A 13,538-nucleotide genomic window follows, 5' to 3' on the forward strand; every position below is an offset into this window, starting at 1 on the left:
AATGTCTTCTGTAGCTCTTTAGGAAGCAGTCCAAAAATAACCCTGATGATGTCATGAGGCTTATCTCGGCTTCAGCTTGGAGGCTATAAATTTGTAACAGATATCTCGGTCTCTACACTTTGATTACCTTCTAAATCTGTCTTCTTTGTGATGCAATGAACCTGATTCTGATTATGTGAGTTCCTGATGAGTGCCACATGTTCATGAGGAGGTGTGTAGTATAAAGCCTCTTTAGTTCCCAGTAAAGTAGTGGGATAACCTTTCTGGCACTGCTGGTGATTTTCACTATATTCACACATGCACTACAATCAAGAACATCTTGCACCTTTGCTCACGTACCATGGCAATGCTGGGATAGATTGGAAAAGTGGCGGTCCAGTAGATGGCAGTACTGCAACATTCATGCCAACCTACATGAAACTGAACAAAAGAAGAAAAGGATTGGCTGGATGTACATGTAGTATTTTTCTTAGTATTTTTAGGAACATGGCTGGTGTGGAGCTAGTTTTGTCAAAAAAAGCAACTTGTATTGCATATTAGTTAGCAAATCACCTGTGAAAGCATCGGTGTAAATGCTAAACAATCTGTGGATTCAATACATCATCAACTGAGTCTTGTGATTGGTTCACTTAATGCATATGAGAGTCCCTTTCGTGAGACAGACGTTACTTTGTTGGTGCTTGTCCCTACGATCTTGCAGCTTTCATTCACAAAACAGCCTAACCAGCATTTTCCCTGAAATGTTACTTGGTTGCCTTTCAAATTGCATATTTTTTCTATTTGCTTTGATAGATACTGCAGCTGCACTTACAAAGTACGTACTGTTTCATGCAGTATGCACACAATCGGGACGTACTACTTCGTCATAACATTGCACCCTGAACTTTGACCCATATGCTCATATAGCCTTCTGTTACATCTGTTACTTTGATTAAACAAGATGTTATTTGTTGAGCTCGCCAGAGATCAACCTAGAGAGCTGTGCTGTTGTTACATTGAAATGTGCGTCATCTTAACTTTGAAGTTAGAGCTGGATAATCTTTTCTGGTGGTGTACTGGTGGAAGCGGCATGAAAAATGAAAACGTTTTAATCTGGGATGTATGAGTAGGGATGCATGATAACATCGGTACATTGTTGGTATCAGCAGATATGAATCATTGGCTTTAAAATTAATTATCAGAGTCAGCCAACATGCAGATTTCTGCCAGTATCACAAACTGATTTTGAAAAGTGAACAGCTACAAAATAAACAACTATACGTTGATGTACTTTTTGCATAATCAGTTTATATATTACATACTGAAAAGCATTGTATTTATTCTCTCTAAGTGCTGGTAGACCACCACTATAAGAATATGCGTGATATGATGTTAAATCCACTACAGAGGAGACTCGGTGATCACTAAGATTAGGGGGGGATAAGAAACGATATATATGTATTGATTATCAGCCAAATTAGTTATTTTTATCAGCAAAAAAATCCATTATCGTACATCCTTAGTTAAGAGACATTTTAAATGTAATAACATTACCCTAAACCCTGTTAGTAATGGGTTTTATTGTGTCATTATTCCCAAAACATAATAAATCACGCTATAACACTGATTAGGACACATTACTTTGTCATATCCTTGTACCCTGAACTTTGACCCTCTTGCTCATATAGGTTATCCGCTACCTAAAGGATCAAAGCACAAACAGCATTTGTTGTCGTTACTTTGCATCGTATGCAGTTTTAACTTTGAAGTTATAACTGCGTACATTGTAGATTCTAACGCCATCTGTGGCTCAGGAGGTAGAGCGGGTCTTTTACCCGCTAATTGAATTCTGGTGGTTTGATCTCTGGTTTCTCCAGATACTGAACCCCAGATTACCCCTGACGGCCGATGTGATGGTTTACTGAGCAGCACGAGGCTTCTAATATGTGAGTGAACGGGTGAATACGACAAGTAGGGCTTTGAGTGGCGCTATACGTGTCCATAACATATGAAATTCACCGCAGTAAAATTACAAAATCATTTTTTGTCATTGTTAGTGTTGTATTGTTGGTAATTCTGTTGTTAGTAATATTTATGATTATTTTGTTCTCTCAAACTATCAATATGATCATTTGACGGGTCATCAGTCACTGGGATGTGCCCTCATGTGTTGCTGTGGCCTCTGTCAGCTGATAATAAGCCGTCAAGCTGTTGTCTGTCTGGGGCTCATCCATGTCATGTATCTTCCACTGTGCAGAGGATTGTGGGTCAGAATAGCCAGAAAAGCATGCTGGCTTGCGTGCTGCAAAATCCGACTGGATGTAGTAGAACATCCTGGTATTTTTGGCATACTATGAATTGGGACATACTAAATCTTTTTTTTTTTTTTTTTAAATAGTATGATAATATTGGGTGTTGGAACGCACAGTGGGTCTTGATCTGAGGAAGTTGGCAGTGGTTTCTCTGATCTTAACACATGAGCCAGAACAGGAAATGTTCCCGCACATTTTAGGGATTAGACTGCATGCGGGAAAGAAGCTTAAGGCTGCTTGGTTCTGTTGCATTGGTTTGGACTTTTGATTCGCCTTATCATTTTCTTTCACAGGCCTTCTAATGTGCGTGTGTGTGTGTGTGTGTGTGTGTGTGTGTGTGTGTGTGTGTGTGTGTGTGTGTGTGTGTGTGTGTGTGTGTGTGTGTGTGTGTGTGTGTGTGTGTGTAGAGTGTAGCCCAGATAATTATTCGTTATCACCAGCATGAGACACATTTTCCAATCATAAACTATTTGAGCATTCACATTAAAAACGTCATCCTCACACCTCAGGCGGCCGTTAGAGAGATAAAAAACCACGTGAAGCTTTGACTGGAGTTTTATTACACAATGCTGCTACTGTAAAAACAAAGCATTAGATAAAAAGCGACACAGACGGTTTACAAAAGGACACTTGTGCCTTGAAGGGGCGCTCACACGAACATTAAGTTAGTAAAGTGGGGTATTTACAGCAAAATGCTTTCGTTAATTAAATAACACATTTTTAAAATTCAAGTCATACTGAATGTAAAGGAGAATAAAGTGCTTTCATGCAATTCCATTAACATTTAACTACTGACACTGTTATGCTGAAAAGACACAGAAAAGCAGAAAGCTTTAAATAACACTTTGATTTTCAACATTCACAGTGAGGCTTAATTTGGATAGCAGAAAGGCAAAACATTGCAAGGCCTTACAAACAAAGCAATTAAGGCTCAAACAGACGTTACAGTGACAAAAAACAAAATGATGCGTCATAGATTTACGTTTTGCAGGAGAAAAAAAACCACTACAGTATCGTTGTCCTTCTTAAAAGACAAGCTATCTGTTAAGAAGTGTCCCGACAGATGGATTAGGGTTAGTGGTTATTTTGGCTAATTGTGTGCTCTGTGGGGTTTTGGGTTAAGGGTTAACAGGGCTTGATTGGAGGTTATTCTTGGTTTCTGTGCGCACTGAAGTAAAGCTACTTGTTTGCAGAGGGAGCTGAAGGTGCTTTTAACAGACAGGGTGGATTAACTCTGAGCTCAAGGAAGTTCAGATCAGCAGGATCACCAACGATGACGATAGTAGACATTAGTCAGGTAGGCCAGTTTAAAAGAGGTTTCTCTCATTCACAGTTTTCCACCGTTGGGTACATCGTGTCTAAATGGCTGTTACAAATCATAAAAATGCCAAAACACCTAGGACTCTGGTTTCACTGCAGTAAACTGGCCCACACATCCATGAAACTAGAGGCCGTCATGCTAAACAAGACAAAAATTCAGATTAATTCCAACAAATTTTTGTGTTGACCATCATATCTATCGGTAATGATAACATTGTAACAACCAGAATAATTGCTTAGATCTGGGAACATGGTAACATCACTACGTCGGGGTCTGATGGGGTAAGAAAAAAATTCGAATTGTGAAAATTCGATTGTGGTCGCTGATATGAGCTGCGTATTACTTGCAACCGCCGTCTGCCCCATCTCAAGGTCCCATTCACGGAAGATATTGCGCTAATGATATTGTAGCTCAAAGATGCCGTTTTAGTTTTGAAGCCTAGTGCAGCTGCCATTATTGGCCACTAATTGAAATTATCCATGTGGTATAAAGTATAAATGTTGCCTTTGTGACCAGAATATAGTAGAAAGAACAACAGAAGAGAGAAAAACAAAACAGAAATTTTTCATAAGGTGAGCTACAAGTCCTGACTAACAAGGTGCAGAGGCATTTTTTTAAATTTACAATCACTGCTGCCATGATCAAAACCAAGGATAACACCCCTTACAAATGAGCCTCCACCAACACTGTAATTTCCCTGTTACAGCTTGTAGCTATTAGCCCTCATCTTTGAGATTTGAACTGTTTTTGCAATAAGGCTCATTTACATAGAAAGGAGAAAATTTTGCCTTAAATGTTTGCATATTGACTAATTTAAATATGTGCACAGAAATACCGAGACTTAATATGCTTTGTAATGCAGTTAGGGGTATATCCTATCATTGTCATTAGCAGTCAGGTTTAGCAGCTGCGATAGCTGTGCAATTTTTTTGAATTTGCCCATAAATGTTTTGGATAAGGTCAAATGATACAGCAAGCCAAAGGTTTAGCGTGATTATCTAAACTACATTATTTGCAAGTAAACCCAAAAGTGAGCGCACCTGAAGTAAGTGTATAAACTGTTGGGACACTCTTGTGGCATCGATGCAGTTTGGGTAGTTCTCAGCAATTTATTTCATAGGTACAATGTTATTACTGCCGCTTAAAATGATGGTCATACGTCATAATTGTTGGTTTTCTTCTAAGCAGCTGAGATCAGAAGATACATAAAGGACCAATCCTGTCTCCTTGAAATTACCTGTATATGTTACTAATTAGAAACAGAAAATAAGTTTTAGGAAAAAAGTATTGCTGCACATATTTCTCTATCAACATAATGAGAAAATGTTGTTGTAGTTTGTGTGAATAAAATGTTGATATTGAACATTTAAATAAAAAGTTCTCTGACAACATATGCCATTTGTTTTCTGCTAAAATCTTCAATCTTAAAAAATGTTGCTTCTGAACATAATCTAGACAGAGATTATATTTTTCATCCAAATGCAATTTGGAAAAATATTTAGTAATCTACGAGCGTAATGTCTCGGAGACAGGACTGACATCAGAGGCTTATTTTGAGCCCTAATTCTGTCACTGATGCAGCAGCGGAGCTGGCTAACTTGCCAGCGTTTATCAATAAAGGCGTTGGTAGACTCGAGGTGTGGTGTTAGCCGTAGCTGTGAGGACTGCGAGGGTTAATGGGGGAGGAGTCTTCCCTCCCACTCTGTCCAATCAGCTGGTAGAGACGGTGGCTGAGGTTCTGAACCTGACAGGTACCCAGAACACACCCCACCCTCATCAGATGGCCATGGCCCCTCCCGGCGGCAGTGTTGGCGTGACGACGACCCCGTGACCCACGCTGCCAGGCCGGCGCTTCCCATTGCACACTGTCTCTTTGGTCAAGCAATGAGTCAGACAGCCTCAGTGGGGGCTCTTTGTGCAGCAGGGTCCTCCAGATGATATGTCTGTCTCCCTCAGTGATGTGGTTGTCAACAGCAACAGGGAGGTCAGACGCAGTAGGCGTGATGGCGGTGTTAGAAGACCTTGGGTATTTAGAGGTTCTGGGTAAATTCAACCTGAGAAACAGAAAGAGAGAGATAATGTTTAGATGCAAAAGCAGTGAAACACAAAATCACACACACGCTTGCTTGAATTTCTGAGTGAAACTGAATCGCTGCGACAAGATGAAAAATGCCTCACAGGAAGTCAGGCTTGTAGTGTCAGGAATTTCCACTTTACTCAACCTGTGGTCTCTTTTTTATTTCAAGGAACGAAACAGAGAAAGAGTGGATTAAAAAAGAAAGTGAGAAGGAAAGATAGAAGAAGAGATAGACAGAGGGTGGTGAACAGGTGGAGGTCTGCTGCCACACTGTCTCTGCGTCTGATTTCACTGAGCGTCTGATTGTCTGTGTCAGGCACGGCGCCAGGAATTTTCCTCTACCGGCACTAAGCGCTCGCTGGCATGCATTAGTTCTCGAATTTCCTCAAAACTGTTGCTAAACTATACAAAACAAGCAAAGTATGTGATAAAACTGACGATGCTCTCGTCTGACTCTGGGAACAGCAGCAAACAAGCAGATCTCCTAAAATGTCTGTGTTTCTTTAAAAACTTGAGACAACTAAATGCTGCTTACTCACCTTCACCTGCAAATACAGTTAAAGAGTGACGAGCTGTTTCTTTTAATACACATACATTTCCAGTTAATCAACAACAGTATGAACTGAGCAAGAAATGGACGACAACAGAACACAGTGTAGACTGTGGTAAGAGGCTCCTATACCACCACTCATCATGAGTGTGTTTGAAGTTCTTTATTTCTCACACTTTTTTCTCACGTCCTCGCAGTTCTTTCTAAAAATTCATCCCTCACACTTTCTCAGACGTTCAAGAGCTTAGCCGCCACAGAAAACCACTCTGTTTGGCCACGTGACCTGTTAAAAATTATGCAATACTTGGTATAGATCATGTAAAGTCGCAGGGGACAAAGAACACTTAATGCTCTATAGCTTTGAGGAAGCGGAGGATTGTTTAACAAGCTCAGAACAATATCGCAGTAATCTGTTTACTCATGCCCCTTTTTAGTGACAGAAATAAGCGGTTGTATCAAGTCATCGGAGGACATATGTAACCAACTCTTTTGTAAACAACAACTAACTAACCATAATTGTATTAAGGATGTAGTTGCAAATGTAGCGCAATCCCACATCAAGCCACAAGCTATTTTCTACCCTGACGCACAGCGAGGCCCGTTTATAGTTAGACGAAGTATCTGCAGGTCATGGAAAGTCTTAAAAGTCACTTTTGGGACTTTTAAAAGAGTTTCTTCTTTAAAAAAAAGCAGCTTATCCAGGTTGCATTCATTTAAATATTTATATCCTATCATTAGAAAATGTTTTTTAAAAATAATAAAAATATTAAACTGCATTCGAAGAGGAATTTAAAAGTCCTATGAAGTGCTACAGTTAATTAACTCTGCAAATACCCAGTTAGATTAAGGCAGGGGATGTACTGAACATTTTGTTTTTGGTAATATTAAAGGGTTTATTTGAGATTTAAAGGAACAGTATGGCACATTCAGAGCACATCTATGATTCCCAGCTTGGGGTTTCAGTTCTCAACATAGAGTTGGCTGAGCTGGTGGCTAGCGGCTAATGGTGCCATCTCAATAAACAGTGCTAACAAGGGCAACAGTGCTGACAGAGCTAACAGTGTTAATAGGAGGGCAGGCACTACACTTCCTCAACAATGCATCTCAATATCAGCAGTGACACCTGTATGATGCTGTGTTTGCACTACGCAAAACAGCAGCAGGCTACAAGTCACTTTGAGTGGAAGTCAGTGACACGATGCTACAAACTGACGCCCAACACGTCACTGTGGATGGGTGTGATGCACAAATAGAAGTTGAGCTTAGCTAAACCTTATTCAGTGTTCCAGTAACGCAGTGAAGGGTCAACCAAACAGATTTTTTGGGATATTTTGCTTAGTTAGCTGATGCCATGGTAGCTTTATTGGCATTATGGTGGGACCGTCAAATGTGATGTTAAGATGGAGCTCAGGTATTGATCAAAAACATAGTTTTTATTTTTTTTATTTTTCCTACCATACGCAAACTTTAGATGGCATTTTGTGGAGTTTCTTTGTGGCAACACACACAAACCTGTTACTACTTAACGACAAGCGTTTGAGCAGCACTACAGAGGCGACTCTGTGATAATGTAGCTAGTCACGCTGTTGCTGTGTTGCTCATAGTGTGAACACAGCATGTCAACAAACTAGAAGACAAACCCACACAAAAACACACATAGCAGCTTTCACAATATACAATAAGGCAAGTGCACCAGGAGCCAAGCAATCATGACAGGAAAACAGTGTATAGGTGTATAGCACTCACAGGGAATTTAGAAGTCTGACCGCTGAAGGGATAAAAGATTTTGAATGGCGGTTTGTTTTGCAAGCAGGTAATGCATAACAATGACCTGATGGCAACAGGGGAGATTCAACTACAAGGACATGCCTCGGGGAGAGGCTAGGAAACTTTGTGCCTTCAGTAAGGTTTGCTGATTGCAGTAGGTAGTAAGGTCCCTCTGTTTCACGCCACTGATTTTAGAGCCGATTTTTGCAATACTATACTTTGCAAATAGTTGGGAATAGTTGTTTGCAGCTATATTAATGCTCTTAATGTTGAGCTCTGTTAAATGGCATTTGGATGGAAAAATATCTTCAGAATATTTATGTGTCCAAACACAGACTTTTCCATTCATAAGTGCGTTGGCTATTTATTAAGTGAGAAACAAAAAATAAAAAGGGACGGATTAGACAAAGCGAAATAATGTTTGTTTGTTTGGTGTGAAAAGTGGGCCAGAATAACATATAATCTTTGGCCTGTTGATAATCCTGACTGGTATTCTGATCACTCTCCTGGCCGGACACCTTGCACTCTCACTGCCAACACACACACACACACACACACACATTCACACTCACGCACACACACACACACACACACACACACACACACACACACACACACACACACACATTCATTCATCCACTCACTCACACACTCCCTGACCAACTCTTTGTTGTGTTACACCATTGACTGGAAGCATGTGAGATTGTTCAGCTCTATTAGCTTTGAATATTTTTAATGAATACTGAACTCTGGCAGTTCTGGACAAAAGTCACGTGCGCACACACACACACACACACACAGTCATAATGTTGGCTGCTGGGGCATTAGTGGGCACACACGTGCAAGTGAAATGTGACTGCTTGGCAACCAAGATTTATTAATATAAAAACATGGTCTCAAATATGCACACCTACAATGCTCTGCATGTGAATCTTCATGTGCACTTATCCACTGTCGTTATCTCGCTCCTAAACACAAAAACACACATTCATGGTTTAAAGGCCACAGTTGTCTCTGGAGGGAAAGGCACTTGGCGACAATGTGCCTCTCAGTACAAGGAAATATAGGCCACTGAACTGCTTACCAGTGTATAGCCTCATTCCCACTGCACAAAAATCACGCTAATACACGCTAACATCTGGCTTATTAATTCAATCGGAATGCGTTTGATCGTCATTCACACCCAGGTCAAATGACTCTGCAGTAGACATGGGTATTTATCACCTCCGGCTCCTATTGGCATTGATAGGAACACAACACCCAGATGAACGTGGTAATTTCAGCTCCTTATTGGTGAGCTGCAATGAGATGCCGACTCTAATTACCGTCCTTCTCCTCCTAAATAGCACTTTAACATCATTCCAAGTTAGTCTGCACCAAGTTTGAAAGAGAGACTGAATTAGTTAGAGATACATAAAGAGAAGAAATCACTGAAAAGTTTTTAAAGACCTCAATTTCTACTGCTATCTACCTGTTCTTTGGCCTGTTGGTGACATCACACGGACACACCAACAAAACAACACCACACACACACAAGCTGACAGACAGGCAGTCTCATCTGCTGCAGTGCTGTATTCACAGGCAATTGGAATGCAGTCTATCGCCTATATTTAGTGGTTTTACCAGTGTTTGAATAACCGGCATGTACACGCATGTTAGACTTTGGCGTTGCTTTTAGCTAAATGCTAATGCTAACATGCTCACAATGACAAGCACAAAGTGGACTACAACAGATGCGAATGTAGTTTAGTTTTGTAACTATTTGGTTCAGGGGATCCCCAAAGTTTCCTTTAGGTTGTTAGTTAGTTAGGTAGTGTAGCAGATATCAGAATAATTATGCAATAGTTGTGGCAATAATTCACTCTAATGACAGTTACTTTAACAGCAATATATGAGAAATCAGGGGAACACCAAATTGGGATTAATGTCTGCAATTGTTTGTCATTTAGAATCACAATCTGAAGAGTCAGGATAAGAGTTATTAACAAGTAGGATTTCACTTACTAGGAATTTGCTTTTGTTTTTTTAGTAAAGAGATTAAACGTACATTAAACATATTAAGAGGAAATTAAAATAAGGCAAACTACTCCAAAACTGAAAAACATAAATATAGTTTGAAAAATTGCATTGTTTTGTGCAGGGTGTTCAAATTATTGGTCAGGTGGTGTGCGAGAGTTCACAGCAGAACAAATATGTGCAATGTGCAGAGATAATAGTCCAAAACACAAGTTAATGCAAGACAAATAGTGTCTGTGGGGGGGAATAAGAGTCCAGCCCATCCATCGTTGTTTAGATATTCAGTCTAAACATAAATGCTAGACAAACCGACAGACCAAAGTTGCCATCAATAGTTACGCAGCTGCTGTAGCACGGCTAAAAAGTCTGCTTAAAGTTTGAGATTGAACATTTGTTACAGCAATGCATGATAACAGTATGTAACTGTATGAGTAAACGTGCGTGCATATTTCTTACTGTACTATTTTATCTTCACCTCAGAGTGGGACCTCTCACTCACTTTTGTTCTCTTTCTTTTGTGTGTGTGTGTGTGTGTGTGTGGTGGACCAGGTTGTGAACGTGTGGAGAGTCTGAGGGCAAAAGCAGCTTCTTCAACATTCCTCCCAAGTTAGAGCGCAGCATGGGGTTCTTCACAGAGGCACTGAACACACACACACACACACACACACACACACACACACACACACACCTGTCGTAACTCCTCAAAAGTACTTTGCGCAAAGAAAACTTTTTGTCCCGGTCAGATCCCTACTGTTTCACTAACAGTTATTGTTACAGGGTGTGCTCATTATTCTCTCCTTTGCTTTTCCTATCTGGCTTTTCTAAATTAAAACACTGTCCTTTCATTTTTCTTGCTCTGTCCTTTTTTTTTTTCTTTCAAGGCATTTAGTGAAGTGCCAGCAGCAGTATTATGTTACATCCATCAGTGTTGGATCACACTGAGATCCTGTCTCCTCTGTCTCTTTAGCCAGGTTTTTTTCTTCTGCACCTCAACCTACGAAAGCCATTACAAGCCTGTTTTTCATATGTAATAATTGCTAGAATTTAAAACTTAGCATCAGATATTCAATCTTGCAAAAAATACAAAAACCAAACTTGTAATAATACTGTATAGCATGTAGGCAGACATAAATGCATGGTGTTACACAAAATAAAATCGTGCCCTGTCTGCAGCTTGTCCCCTCAGTATGGACATGTATCCTTATCCCACATCCCACTAAATCACCATCACAGCTTCTGCTGCTGAGAGGAATTTCCTCATTTGACTGATGGACCTTTTTCTCACATTAATGACTGCCAGAAGGCCAGACACAGACATTTAATGTTCCCCAACTGCAGCCCTTCACCACAGCTAATGATTATATTCATAGCTAAATAACTGGTTGATAATTTAGCCTAAAAAAAAAAGTGCCCATTGCAAGTTCCCATGGCCCAAGGCGTCTTTCTTTGTTCGACCTAACGCCCCAAACAATAACATAATATACAATAACATAAAACAGAGAAGCTGCAAAACATCACATAAGAGAAGTTTTGTGTAATTACTTGATAAGTGACTTATCAAAGTTGTTGCATGGTTTGAGTCAACTGACTAATTGATAAATTAACAGTTGCAGCACTAGGTACTAGATCATCAGAAAAATATGTTGTGAAATTAAGTATTCATGATTTTTCTTTTAAGTTGTTAGTAGTATGTAGTTAAGATTGTAAAAGCAGACAACTGTGATTTGGGGATAAATGAAATATAAATGTAAATATAATTTCTATTAATTAAACTTCTAACAGTGCCCAACAGTTTGTTTGTTTGTTTGTTTGTTTACAATTTCTTTTTGGAATATTAGGAGTCCCCTGATATTGGTTTTTCTGGGCTGATACCGATTAATAGTACTTCATGAGGCCGATAACCGATATTTGGAACTGATATGCAATTACAATAACAATGGACATTTTTGTTGGAATTTAGAATATTAAATATTACAAACTCCAACAAGAACTCTGTTTAAATGCCTTTAGCAAATGTTAAATCAAAGCTGAAACTTTCAACATCATAAATAGCAAGTTCACCACAACATTTTTTTATAAAGTTCAGTGAAAATTTGAGATTTTACAAAGTAAAAGTTCCTCCCATGCTGACACTTTCTGTGCATGTATTGCAGACTGCCTTCCCTGGTGTTGGTTGTGTGTAGTATGATTGTTGCATTAAAAGTGCAGCACAGTAGTAGGTCTATTAATATGATAAAGTTACTATATTACTCAATATCGGGTAATACTGATTTACCAGAGGTCCATGATGATTTAAAATGTCAATATCTTGATATTTAATTGGCAATAGTATTCCTTCCCATCATTTTGAAGATTCATTACATTGAATTATGCGGATTAAAGATGAAACAGCTGTTTCACTGCAGAAATGACTCTCTAAATCACACATAAAAGTCTTCAATAATTATTTCTCGTTTTCTGCTCTCAACTAGATCAGCATTCAGGCTTTAGTGTGGCAGTGATACCTGTGTCTGTGAGTGAGGCTCTGCAGAGTCAAAGCTCGGGACTGGATCTCGAGAGGCAGGAGGCTGAGCAGCAGGCACAGCCACGCCGACAGCAGCGCGCACATAGCGGCGCGGTGGAGACGCACTGTCCGGGGGGAGGCGGAGCTCAGAGGACCGAAATATTAAAATATTTTTTAAAAGCAAAAAAAGTCCGGAGAGAACTCTCACGTAGTTTTCGGTATTTCTAGGAAGTTAATTGTCTCGTATGAATGAGTGACCTTGACAAAATCATCAGTCTCCTGTGCAGCATCCTCTCTGCACGCTGACCTTTTAATAAAAGAGGAATCCGTTGCAGAAAAAAAAGACGTGAACGCACAGGAGCTCACTGGGGCTCACATCGGGAGCAACTGCAGCCCTGAGCTCTCTCATTTATAAAGCCTGATTGAGGGAGGAGGAGGAGGAGGAGGGAGGAGGAGGAGGGAGGAGGAAAGCTTATTCTCTGTCCTTCTCAACAAGGACTCAACAACCTTATACCTCTAATGAACCAGGAGGACTCCAGTCTTCTCATATAATCTTGATTACAGAGGTGAAGTGCATTTATCCACAGGCCTATTTGAGGTCGTTTTGACCGCATAGACGCCCTTATAGATTTTATAGGTGGATCTAGTTTCTTTTTACACAGTAAACTTCTATTTGTAGCCTGATTGACCCACTTATAAATGAACTGCTGAACCCACCATTAAAACTCTGAGGTCATAAAAAGTGCTTTTATACATCAGGTAAGCATAACTTTATTTAAATATCAGGTGGAGACAAACTGAGAAACTGGCCTTATTGTGGCTGAAGTACCTGAGAGTCACACCTGAGGAAAAAAAGTTTAAAAAAAATGACTGTGGTAGAAATTAAAGTTACCAATTAGAGTATTACTTTAGTAAACGACCTAAATGTCTTTAAGTCCTTAGGACCTATAATGTGCACTGTACTTAAATAAGAAAAGTTATTTTATAATATTATATGTACTTCAGTACTGAAA

At 39.7% G+C, this 13,538-nt stretch overlaps 1 protein-coding gene across 1 annotated transcript; it reads right to left on the reverse strand.

The window, feature by feature from the left end:
* Window positions 1–2,830: 2,830 nt before the first annotated feature.
* Window positions 2,831–12,924, reverse strand: adm2b (adrenomedullin 2b). Its single transcript, XM_088079840.1, has 2 exons — window positions 12,527–12,924; window positions 2,831–5,666 (listed from the first exon to the last, which is right to left on the reverse strand). The coding sequence occupies exons 1-2, from the start codon at window positions 12,628–12,630 to the stop codon at window positions 5,258–5,260; spliced, it is 513 nt and encodes a 170-aa protein (XP_087935966.1). The 5' UTR covers window positions 12,631–12,924; the 3' UTR covers window positions 2,831–5,257.
* Between the last annotated feature and the right edge of the window lie 614 nt (window positions 12,925–13,538).

The sequence above is a fragment of the Plectropomus leopardus genome, chromosome 7, assembly GCF_026936395.1.
Source record: "Plectropomus leopardus strain MGB_pleo_1.0 chromosome 7, ASM2693639v1, whole genome shotgun sequence".
Taxonomy (NCBI): Eukaryota; Metazoa; Chordata; class Actinopteri; order Perciformes; family Serranidae; genus Plectropomus; species Plectropomus leopardus.